This window comes from Pteronotus mesoamericanus, unplaced genomic scaffold (assembly GCF_021234165.1).
Source record: "Pteronotus mesoamericanus isolate MK-2021 breed Mesoamerican mustached bat unplaced genomic scaffold, CSHL_Meso_final contig_2, whole genome shotgun sequence".
Taxonomy (NCBI): Eukaryota; Metazoa; Chordata; class Mammalia; order Chiroptera; family Mormoopidae; genus Pteronotus; species Pteronotus mesoamericanus.
Window position 1 is genome coordinate 10433711 of NW_026555084.1, and position 12096 is coordinate 10445806.

The following is a 12096-nucleotide window of genomic DNA, read 5'->3' on the forward strand; positions in this document are numbered from 1 at the left end:
TGAGAGGCTGAAATCTACTTTTAGTTACATTAACACCTCTGAACATGTGTTCCCGTTGCCGCCCCCAAACACCACACCCCAACACCCCTTCTCTGTTTACCTCTTTATGTTTCCATGTTGCCATGTCTCCCTCTCTTTACCTCTCCTCTCTCTGCTCTTTTTTTCCTCTTTTCTCCTCTCTCCTTTTCCGTCTCTCCTTCCTATCACCTCTTTACCTTTGAGACACTGAAAGGTTAGGCCTGGGATCAATGGACCAAGCATGGGTGCCTGGGTGTTGTATGGGAACGGCTGCGCAGGCTTCTGCTCAACTCAAAGATTTCTTTAACGATCAGAGATAAGAAAGGACTGCACTGTAGAAGTAAGTGGTGAGTTCCTTATCTTCTCATGAGGTTGACTTGACGTTGGACGGCCCATGTCAGGGATGTGGTAAGAGAAGGTTCACACAGACACTGGAGCCCAGCCCTTGCGCTAACTCCTTGAGCAAGGGCAGGGTGGGGTATTGGGAATGCAATTCATAGAAGGAAAACCAACATAATAGGAAGCATGATTCCTATTCAACACTGAACTTGGAGCCAGGAGACTGGCCTTGTAACCCCAGCTCCACCACATACCAGCTGTGAGGCCTTGGGCCCCTTCTGGCCCTGAACATTCCGTGATTGGTCCCTTTCTTCCTCTGGCCTTGTTCTGCCCTTCCTTCCTCACCCTCTTTGTTACGTGGTGAGATCAGGGTCAGTTTGGGTTGCAGAAATAAGTGCTGCTGTGGGTTGGGTATAGCAGGGTCCTTTTGTACTCAATCACCTTATCTGCCTCCCAGCCATACACACACATACCACAATATCTCAGCTTCCCATTCTTTTGTCCACAAACGAGAAAGACTAATAGATACAACTGCCATTTATTGAGGGCTCAGTAAGCACCAGCAGCTGTGTCAAGAGCTTTGCAGAACCCAAGGCTTGCCACAGCCCAACAAAGGAGCTGCTTATTATCATTGTCCCCATTTTACAGGTCGGGAAATGGGCTCGGAGGCTCAGACTTGGTTAAGTGACATGCATGAAGTCTCATAGCAAGGAAATCATGGGGCTGGGACTCACGCCCAAGTGTTTTTCACCCCAACAATCTGTGATCTTGGACCCTACTCTGTAAGTGTGCCCAACACCAGAATTCTACAAGCTTTTGCCCAGAGCCAATGACCATGTGCTGTGTGCACGGTGCAATGTGCTTCTTGGATACTTTGCCGTCAATTCCGTGAGTGCTATGGTGCATGAGGTTATTTAAAGCGGGTCAGAAAGACTGCAATGAGTACGTGCTAAGATGGGGACATGATCGTAGGTGACAATGCAAAAGCAGCACCACTGGGCAAAGTGGCTGTCCAGTGGTTAGGCCCAGGGTTCATGTGGGCAGAAGCTCAGCATGCCCAGCTTCCCCAGGTGTTATCCTGGTGAGCTGTTCAGGTGGTCCTCACACCCAGTCATGTGCCCACCACTCAGTGGAGGGAGACACTGCGCACCATGAAGGGGAACAGCTATGACATGCATAGTGGAAACAGCACATGGAAACACAGATTCCAAGAATTTCAAAATTGGAAAGGTAGTTAGTCAATATTTCATCTTAGGCCCACTAAAACTTCCCTTACCATTTCAGAGATAAGGACGTTAGGGTCCTTAATGGTCAAGAGACTCATCCGAGGGCCCAGAGCAAGGTGTTGGCAGGAATTTGGAGACCAGATTTCTGGCTTTGGAAAAAGGGTTTTCACTCTCTGAGGCCAGCACAGGCCACCCTGTCATTGTGGTGGATTCCACCCATATAAAACCTTCCATTTCCTTTCCATTCAATACTCATCTTCGTGAGGATGGTCAACATGGCTAATGCAGAGGACCATTGACTTCTAAAATTAGATAAATAGTACTCTTCTGGGCCAAGGGACTGGTGATCTTGAACTTTCTCTTCCAAGGTGGAGGGTGAGAAGTAGTGGTTTTTAAAGTGGTACCACAAGGGGCTATGACTCAAGATGCCACGGAAAACCCAGCCATGAGTTACATTTAGCACATCCGCCTCGGGTTGTCAATCTGAGAGGTATTAGGCTTTAGTGCAAAATGGAGACTGACAGATGAGAAAAGGTAACTAAGGTAAGAGAAGTTGAGAGGAGAGGAGAATGGGAGCAAAACAATCTACATGATGGATCCATTATCCCTGTTCAACAATGGCTTTGCAGAGAGCACATCCTAGTTATGTGAGCTTGAACATACCAAACTGCTCAACTCTTGTCTTTCTTTAACATCATGTCAAATGCCTGAGGTGGTTGAGAGAAATGGGAGAATACTGCATATAAAAGTACACTAGAATGGAGCTGCACTTCATCGTGAGTTCAGGTCCCAAAGTTATCGCATAAGATAAAATTGAGTTGCATTCCAATCCCCAGGACCTGGGCCTTTGCCCTCAAAGGCCAAGAAATGATTACTTTTGTTTTCACTTTGCAGGTAAGCTGTGGCCTCCTTTTCTCTGAAATTGTGGGCAAATTTGAAAGGGAGGTGGGGAGAAGCCACCGAGCAAAATATGTTATTTTGTTTTTAATTTCTTCCCCCTCCAAGTGTATAGAGTTGAACTGGTGTAATTAAACATTTGTCTGATGTGATGACAACATAAAAAATAAATGTTCTGTACCTCGTAAGGCTGTCTCTAATTTAAGATTTAAGTAGGCCATGTCATTGGAATTTCCTAACTTGAAGGTTAAAGCAGTGCTTCTCAAACATAGCTATGCGTACCAATCTCCTGGGGATCTTGTTAAAATACAAATTCTGATCCAGAAGACCTGGGATGGAGCCAGGGAATTTGCATTTCTAACTAGCTCTCAGGTGATGTTGATGCCGCTGGTCTAAGGACCACATTTTGAGTAGCAAGGAGGTATAGAGATGGAAAAAGAATCAATAGATTGGGGGTAGAGGCAGATGATTTCCCTCTGAAAATTCTGAAAATGTAGAATTTTGCATTTAATCTCTGACATCTGTGGTGATGGGAAGCTGAGAGCTTTTACTTCTTATTAGTAAAGAGGTCATTTCTTTTGTAAAGAAGAAAGGGAGTTTTCAGTGTCTTACCATTCTTGGTTGGATCGTACTGGGCACAGCCCACTGCAAGCTTCTCCAGCTGGGCACAGCACCTCCACCTCCCGTCCATCCAGAAATTAGGGTGATACTTGGGTACCAAACTGTTATTATTCCTTGTTTCTGAAAGGGGTTAGCACCAGGAGAAGAGTTATATCCAGATCAGTCTTTTGAGTCAGAAGTATGTCCCCTTCCCCAGGCCTATACATATATATGCACAGGAGTGCTTGTTGGATTTAGTCATCAGCGGATCTGGTTTCCCGTCTGGCTCTGCCTTGGGTTAGTGGCCTGTCCTTGGATTGGGCAAAACCCTCATCTGCGCCTCAGTTTTCCCACTGTGCAATGAGGTTGTTAGACTGGATCAGTGGGCCCCACAACAGTGCCTAAGGGTAATGGGAAGACTGAGTAGGTGGGAATCCCACTTTCCCTCTCTCCCACCTCCAGCCATGGCAACTTTGCTTTTACCCCTTCTACGTTTGTGGTTTTAAAGTAAGGCTATGGTAGGAAACACACACACACACACACACACGACTCTTGCTGGAAAAAAGTATAAAAGCCAGAGAACTGGACAGATTATCTTCAATGCTGCTTCTAGTTTTAACATCTACGAGTTAGAACCCCCCCCCCACCACCCCCGCAGAGGGAGAATGGCCAACGATCGTAGTTGGAGCCCTTTTGATTGCTTTTACTCCAGTGTTTGTTCTGTGCCCCGTGACTGTTATACTTGAGAGCACTTTCCAGTTTACCCAGCACTTGCCTGCTCATGTGCCATTTGAAAGATGATAAGACTTGCATTTTTATTCTTATTTTTCAGATAGGGGCATTGTGGCTCCTGAGATTTCAAATGGCTTGTTTACCCCGAGTCCCCATAGCTACTTAGAGACAGATCAGTATTTGAACCCAGTTCTCCTGCAAATCCAGAGCTTCAGGTTAAATAATATTAATAGTAATACTGATTGAGTGCTTCCTTTTGGTATTGTCCTGTGTCTGATGTATCCTGACCCATTTAACCCTCACAACCACCCCATGAGTGTGACTAGTCAGAATTCACAGCTCAGGATATGGAGATACTGAAAGGTCAAGGAACTTGCTCAAAGTTATTCACATTAATCATTGGCAGAGCCGGGATAGTCACCTTAGCAGCCTGGCTCCGCGTTCCAGGGACTTAAACACTGTGCTGGTTCTAATTATACTCTCAGAAGGGCAAGCCTTAAGAAATACCCTCACTGATGCTCAAAAAACCCTTAAAGCTAGTTAACATTTACTAGGTGCTGATGATGGGCCAGGCTAGTTCCAAGGGCTTTACTCACAGCAGGTTTGGAGCCAGGCACTATCATTATTCCCTCCTACACCCCCTTTTAAAAATAGATGGGAAACTGAAGCACAGAACAATTGAGGAAGTTGCCCAAGCACACATGCCTAGTAAGTGGCAGAGGCAGGATTCAAACTCAGGTCATCTAACCGAAGGGACCACGCTTATGTTCTTTATCACATACCAGAAGTCAACAAACTTTTTCTTAAAGGGCCTGAGAGTAAATATTCTAGGTTGCTCCCTAGCAGGCAAAATCGATATATTATATAGGTACTTGTATAACCCTTTAAAATGGAACCATTTAAAAATATAAAAACCATCCTTAGCTTAGAGCCTTGCAAAAACAGGTGATGGGCTGGGCTTGGCTGACCCTGCACTGTACTGGTTGTTGCCTCCTGGGCCCAGAATAAAAGGTTGGTATCTTCTACCAACACCAAAAGGGAGGAATGTTTGACCATCAGTTGCCCTTTATTCTACTGTGGAAGCCAAGCCTACCAGAGGATCCAGGGGTCTCGGGGACTCAGCCACACAGGAGGCTGATTACCTTCTTTAAGGGCCAACACCCAGCGCTGCCGGCTCTCGCGGTCTGGAGCAAACACATACAGGAGGTAGTTGTCATGCACAACCTGGAGGTACACACAGAGTTCAAGGTGAGCACTGAGCCCAGAGATAGAGGCCTGATAACAAGCACATCTGGCTTACTGGGCCAAGAGTGGGACCTCAGTGTTTGTTGTCAGAAAGGCAAACTCTGGATGATCAGGGGACCAGTGTCCTTTTCATCCAGATGTTTGGGTGCTGTGCAGATATACTTTGAATCACCACAGCTTAGGCTGCTTGTCTGAGGTTCAATGTTATCTGTGAGCTATCGCTAAGTTAAAACAGCTAAAGAAACAGTTCTCCTGACAGCACCTTTATTTCTCACATTAATTGTTTTAAAAATAAAATCTTTCTGGCATATGAAAGAGTGAGATATTAGATGACAAATATAAAATTGGAATTTTAAAATCTTCTACTTTTGAAACAATGGAAGTCTCCCAAGAAGTTCCAAAAATAGCACCGAGTTCCTGGATACTTTTCACCCACCTTTCCCCAGTGATAACTTTTACATAACCACGGCACATTTTCAAAATGAGGAAATTGGCACTGGTCCAATACTATTAACTAGGCTACAGATGTTTTTCAAATTTCAGGGTTTTTTTTCACACACTCGTTTGTAGTTGGAATTTTAATGACAGGAAAATGAATGTTACTCCTTTTACTTTCAGCCTTAAACATTCCAATGGAGGTTACCTTCCTAGTAGGAAAAAAGACCTTTTCTTTAACACTCAGATCGTTAAACAAGAATGATACCACAGGATATGCGAGGAGTTTTCCACTTCTTGACAGCCACAAATGCCAAGAGTAGTAATAAGATTTAGACAATGTCACAGTTTAAAGACTAAAGATGCCCTTCACCCGCTCTGTCCAATAGAACTTTCCACAGTGATGGTGATATTCTATCATCTGTGCTGTCCAATACAGTAACTACTGGCCATGTGTGGCTACTGAACATGTGAAATGTTCATTCATTCAATGTGTCTTAATATGACTTGAAGCTAAAGTTCTAATACTGTTTGATTTAAATGAATTCACATTTAAATTTAAACATCCACACGTGGGTGGTGGCTACTGTATTGAACAGCATAATTACAGATAGTTCTCAGATAGTAAAATCTGGTTCCTTTGAACCCCAGTACCTCCAAACAAGTTCTAACCAAGAATTGCAACCAGTCACCCCAAATCATGAGTAAGCTGCACTTAAAGACCTAAAGGCTTTGGGCCTTTGGTAGTTTATTTCTCCTCTCAACCCCAGCCTGGAACAGAGGTCTTAGGAATTTCCTTGAGCTGGGGAAGACATAGGGAAAGGGGAACGAAGAATTACAACATTTTCAGGATTTTGTGCTTAATCTGTGTTAAATGAATGAATGAGTAAATGAGTGAATGAATGAGTGAATGAATGACTAGTTGAAAGAACACCGCAGCTGTCTTTTGGTCTTGGTCTGACTTCCAAACCTGGACCAGAGTCATCCCTGTCTCGCCTCTTACAATGACTGAGGGTTTCAGCCACCATGGAAGGTATGAGGAACTAGTCCCCTCAGGCACGATGGACTTACCTGAAAAGGATATTTATAGTGGCAAGGGATGCTTATGTCACTTTTCACAATCTCAACACATTTGATTCTGGAGAGTTCAATGGAGCCCTTCAATGTGCGCTTTTTCTGTGGGAAGAAAATGCGCATCCCATTTAAAAAGAGAGAAGACAATATTTTTTCCAGGTTATTTCCAGAAATCCATCGCTAGACAAGATCCATTAGTTTTATAAACCAACCCCCCAAATATCCAGAAGCTATTTCTTTGCCCTCCGTGGCTGAGGAGGGCACTCTGAGCAGACTCCTATGAGAACATGCTTTTTAAGTTTTCTTGATGGAGTGGCTGATTTCTACTCATTGAACCATAGTATCTTATATCCCAGTGACCTTGCGACAAACAGCAGCATTTGCAGAGCTTGGACCTGGGATGGGTAGTGCAGTCTACAGGAAACAGCCACACACATGCCAGTTTTCTCTGCTTCGTTCCTATCCACAGCCTTATTAACTCAGTAATTGAGCTCAGGCCTGACCTGGATGGTGACATATACCTTTTGTGGCCCCTTTCTTTTCTGTATCTGGCTTCTCTGTGTCCCTTAGTTATCCATAGTCCCACAATGACAGTCCTGTAGCACATTCCTTACTCTGCTCTATCACTATCCCTTCTCCACACCTCCATCAAATCTTACCGGGCTCCATGTCTCCTTCATTGGGAAGCTTGTTAGATGTTGTTTCTTTGATAACTAATTCATACAATGGTCTTCATGATTTATAATGATGTTACATGTTACACATTTTTTAAGCGTCCTTGTCCTTGGAGAGTGGATCCCAGGGGATGTTACCCAATAGGACTGATTCTATGAGTGGACTATCAGGCTCCATGGAAGGCTAGTTAGGGAAAAGCATTTGGAGATCAGAAGCCTTTCACAGGCACCTAGAATTAGGCCTCCATTGAGAATAGAGTTTAATTCATCTTGGAACCAGTTGCAAAACACTTCATTACATTTTTCCCCTTAGAAGATAGCAAGTCATGGTGAATTGGGCAAAAGGTTGGAAAAGGCTAGGTTCAAAGTTGTGCTCTGCCTCTAAGTAGCTCTGTGACCTTGGACAATTCATCTGACCTCCCTGAACTTCAATTTCCACATCTGCTAAGTGACAATAGTAATGTTTACCTTTTAAGGGTTGATTAGGAAAAAAAATGGGAAATGTAATTATGTTGTTTATAACAGGTACCCTCAATAAAGTATACCCTCTCAACTAAAGAGGTTAAGGAAGTCATATGGCAAGAGAGTTGTGATGTATGAGTGCACTTGGTTGGTATTCAGGAGCCATGGCATTATCAAATTCTTAAGAAGTAAGATCAATCTTTACCTTCCAGTTTTTGGTACCAAGACCGGTTGTTGGCCTTTGTGTTAGTAACTGAGGCATAGAACTGAGATGAAAAAAAGCCAAGATGTGAGCAGTACCTCTGATCAAATACAGGGAAGCTTCCCAACATTTCTCTTTAAATTTTCTTTCTAAAAATCTACTTTATTCATTTTTAAAAGTACAAAATCTATCCATGGTCATTGCAAAAAAAAAATATGGACGTATATGAAGAAAATATTTATACTGTCTCACCCTCCCCTTCTCCACAACCCCAAAGCAGTCGAGGCTAACCATTTGGAATGTGTTGTCCTTCCCACACACATTTATAGGATATAGACAAATAAAAACGAGCCTCTGTCCCACACAGTAGTCTAAAACCACTTTGTAATCTAGTATTGTATGAAGAGGTTAGTCTCCCCTTAAAAGCCTCTGAAAACATGTGCATTTTGGAATCAAACTATCTTTTCATGTACAGTCTTCCACAGCTAGAAATATATGTCCTGATTCTGCCCGTAATCGCGGTCTGTGGAATGTTTAATCTGGTTTTCAAAAACAGAAGAGTACAAGGGAACAGTCTTTTCAACAACCATCTGCTGCTATGTGTAAACAGGGAGTCTAAGCTTTGAGGTTTTCTTGTTTTTTGACCTCTGTTGGGTTATTTCCTTAGTTGTACACACAGTGAAATGCAACAAAAGGTTCACAGCAGTAACAGGATGACTCCATTTGCTGACATTTTTATCCTCGGAACCCACTAAGTCCTATGCTCCCTGAGAATAAAGATCAGCCTCAATCAGACTTAAGGTTAATGCAGTTAGCCATTTGGAAAGCACTCATGGCAGGCCAGCTATGAGCGGGGCAACGTTCTGAGAGCAGGAAACAGAGAGACAAACACAGGAGACTTTCCCCTGGAGCTCACAGTCTAGTTGGGAAGACAGGCAACATCAGCAGCACTATAAAGACAAAAGAACAGGTTGATGCCATCCACTTGTGGTCAGAGCAGGTGCACGGGTGTCCAACCGTTTGGTATCTCTGGGCCACACTGGAAGACGAGTTGACTTGGGCCACACATTAAATACATTGAAATGCATAACCACAAAAGAAATCTCATAATGTTTTAAGTAAGTTTATGACTTTGTGTTGGGCCGCATTCACAGCCACCCTGGGACACACCCAGCCTGTGGGCCGCAAGTTGGACACCCCTGCTAGAGGAAGGGCATTCGAGAAAAGACCAGAAAGTTGAAAAAGGAGTAGACATGAGAAGGTCTGGGGAGTGAGCATCTTAGGTAGAGTGAACAGCAAGAGCAAAAGCTCTGAGGTAGAAAAGTTTTGGGTAAGTGCTGGTTGTCAACAGCCTGAGATCATAACCAGGGTATAAAGTGGAGGTAAATAGTAAATGGAGTCATGAACAGGGATAAAAATTCTATATGAAATTCTAAAGCAGCACTGTTCAATAGGAACATAATGTGAGCCAAATATGTATTGAAAATTTTCTACTAACCACACCAAAAAAAGCAAAAGGAATCAAGGAAAATTAATTTTAAAAATATATTTTGTTTAATACATATACCTAAAATATTATCACTTCCACATGTAATCACCATAAAAAATTAATAAGATATATTACATTTTTATAGTAAGCTTTGAAATCGTGTATTTTACAACACTCACAACTTGGACATGCCACATTCCAAGTGCTCAGCAGCCACACATGTCTGGTAGCTACTTTATCGGACAGTGTGGCTCCAGGATTTCCCAGAGACTCTTCTCTAAACTCAGATGATCTCCTTTGATTTTCTAATATTCACTGATTTCAAACATGGATTTTAAGAGACATTTGTGCCTTAACTGCCTGTCAGGTGAGCCTACTGTCAGGTTTGCTTTTCTGTTGGGTGAATTTTATGTTCCACTGTCAAAACTCTCTTATTCCCAAATGCTCACCCCTCACAATCCATCCTTCTGGGTCAGTCTCTCCCAAGGCCCTCAGGCCATTCTTCTTGGATCCCACAAGATCTGACAGGTGATAAACAACAGGCCAGTGGTACCTTTCCCCCGCCAGCACTGGGGAGCAGCCAGTCACCGAGCTAAACATAGCTCCTTCTCTGGCAGACAGTGATTGCCTGTAATCATCCCAAACAACTGTGCTATTTCTGAAAAATGCCAGGGTAAAACCTTCCAAGGAAGCCACACAAAAGCCACCAGAGAAAGAGACATACCAAGTAAAACATGCCTTCATTCTTCTTTGTTATTCTGTCTGCATCATTCGAGGTGAAAGTCACAGAATTTCACTTGGCCTTGTCTCCTTTCTTGGCCATGTTCAAAGCTGTCCTCATATTCCAAAGCCTCACCCCGGACCTCTGACACGCGTCCAACATAATCCGACAGGAAGCTGATGCCCGTATATTTGTTCAAAGGCAAGCTTGTGAAAGTGTCTTTTATATTTTCTTTCTCCTTATAATATTTGTGTGAAATAGAATTGTGGATTGTGACTTTCAAAGAGAGTGGCAGGAAATAAAACAAAATAAAAGATAATGTTTTGAGCACTTATACTTCAGGCATTCAATATGTCATTTTATTTCATCGCCAATTCTCATGTTTAAGGTGAGGAAGTTGAAGTTCAGAGGGGCTGAGTCTCTTCGTAAGTGGAAGAGTTAACTCGATGACTCCAGAGTCTTATCGACTATGCTTCATGGCTTTGCGCTTGCCCTGACTCTTCACAGGAGACTTTCCTTCTCCAACCACCACTGAACAATCAATTGTGTGACCAGTTTCTCCAAGCCAATAGAGATATGTTTTTGCCCCATTTGGTCGTGCCATGCTTATGCTGGATTTCAAACGAGAAGTGTTTTCCCCTGGTTCCTCAGAATAATGTAGGTTCTCATTTCTCCATATTATTGGCTTCTTGGCTGTTCAGCTAGTCCAGCAGATACATTAGTGAGAAGTTACATGTCCGATATCCAAGAAAGAGGGTATTTCTACGCTTCTTAAAAAACAGCAGAATGTGAGCTTTCTGCTTTGGTGGGGCAGAGTGGGACAGACACAGAACTTTTAGGTCAGGAAGTTGTGTAACCTGAGACAAGTGCCTTAACTTCTCAGTTGCTGTGTGTGTGTGTGTGTGTGTGTGTGTGTGTCTGTGTTTTAAGTAGGAATAATAACAATCCTTCAGTCATGGCTTAATTTACTGAACTTAAAAGAATGACATAGGCCTTGGCTGAGTGGCTCTGTTGGTTAGTCCATCGTCCCAATATACCAAGGTTGTGGGTTCTATCCCTGTTCAGGGCACATGCAAGAAGCAACTAATGAATGCATAAACAAGTGGAACAATGAATCAATTTTTCTTTCTTTCTCTCTCTCTCACTCTTTCTCTCTCTCTCTCTCTCTCCCCAAAATAAATAAATAAAGGAATAAAGGAGTGGCATAAACCTACCAGCTAAATAAAATCATTCAAATGATAAGCCAATTATTCAAGTGTTGCTTTCCTTCTCCAAATGCTACCCATAAAACAAGACTTTGTTCTTTTGTCTTTATGTGCCCACATTTTCTTTGGGAATTTTTTTTGGAGGGGCAAATATGTAACCAGGAACCACCATTTGAGAAGATGGAAATAATTTTTAACTGGTAGTACTGGTGATTTTGACATTCCAGAGTCATTTGTTTACTTTGCCAATTATTTGTAAAAACAGAGCAAAGCAATGAAAGGGGCCTGTTTCCTGGTCTTCCCAACTTTGTGGCAATGTGAGGACTTGAGCTTTGTATTTCCTCTCCCACTCTCCTATGCAGATCTTTCTCAAATAGTCATTCACCAAAGGCTTAACTAAGAGCTTAACGCTTAGCTTGTTTTACAAGAGATTGGATTAGGACAGGTATTAGAGGACTTAAGTCAAGAGGAAACTTTGATAATGGAATTTCAGGCAACAGCTGAGGATTTTTCAAAGGGGAATGATGCATTTAAGATTTTCCTGGATCACACTGTAAATGTAGCCACGTGTTGCCTTTATCAGAGTTTCTTAAAGATCAGGAAATCTTCGCGATGATGATTTTAACAAGGCATTTCAAATATTTTGCTCATTGCCTCTTCTGGGGTGTAACATAGCCATCATACCAATCTGAAATCCCACAATGACACAATTGAAATTAAAACTGATGTCATGTGAGATAAAACATAAGTAGCTGACTTGGAGGTTGTTTGTCGCGC

The 12096-nt window shown here is 42.7% G+C and overlaps 1 protein-coding gene across 2 annotated transcripts in view; it reads right to left on the reverse strand.

Annotated features, from left to right (window-relative positions):
• The window catches only part of ITK (IL2 inducible T cell kinase), a 51005-nt gene that overhangs the window by 25878 nt on the left and 13031 nt on the right, over positions 1–12096 (reverse strand). For both annotated transcript variants that reach the window (XM_054567896.1, XM_054567897.1), the window contains exons 2-4: positions 6564–6668; positions 4955–5036; positions 3093–3221 (exon numbers count right to left, since the gene is read on the reverse strand). In XM_054567896.1, coding sequence (XP_054423871.1) covers positions 3093–3221; positions 4955–5036; positions 6564–6668 — 316 coding nt within the window. The remainder of the gene's footprint in view (positions 1–3092; positions 3222–4954; positions 5037–6563; positions 6669–12096) is intronic.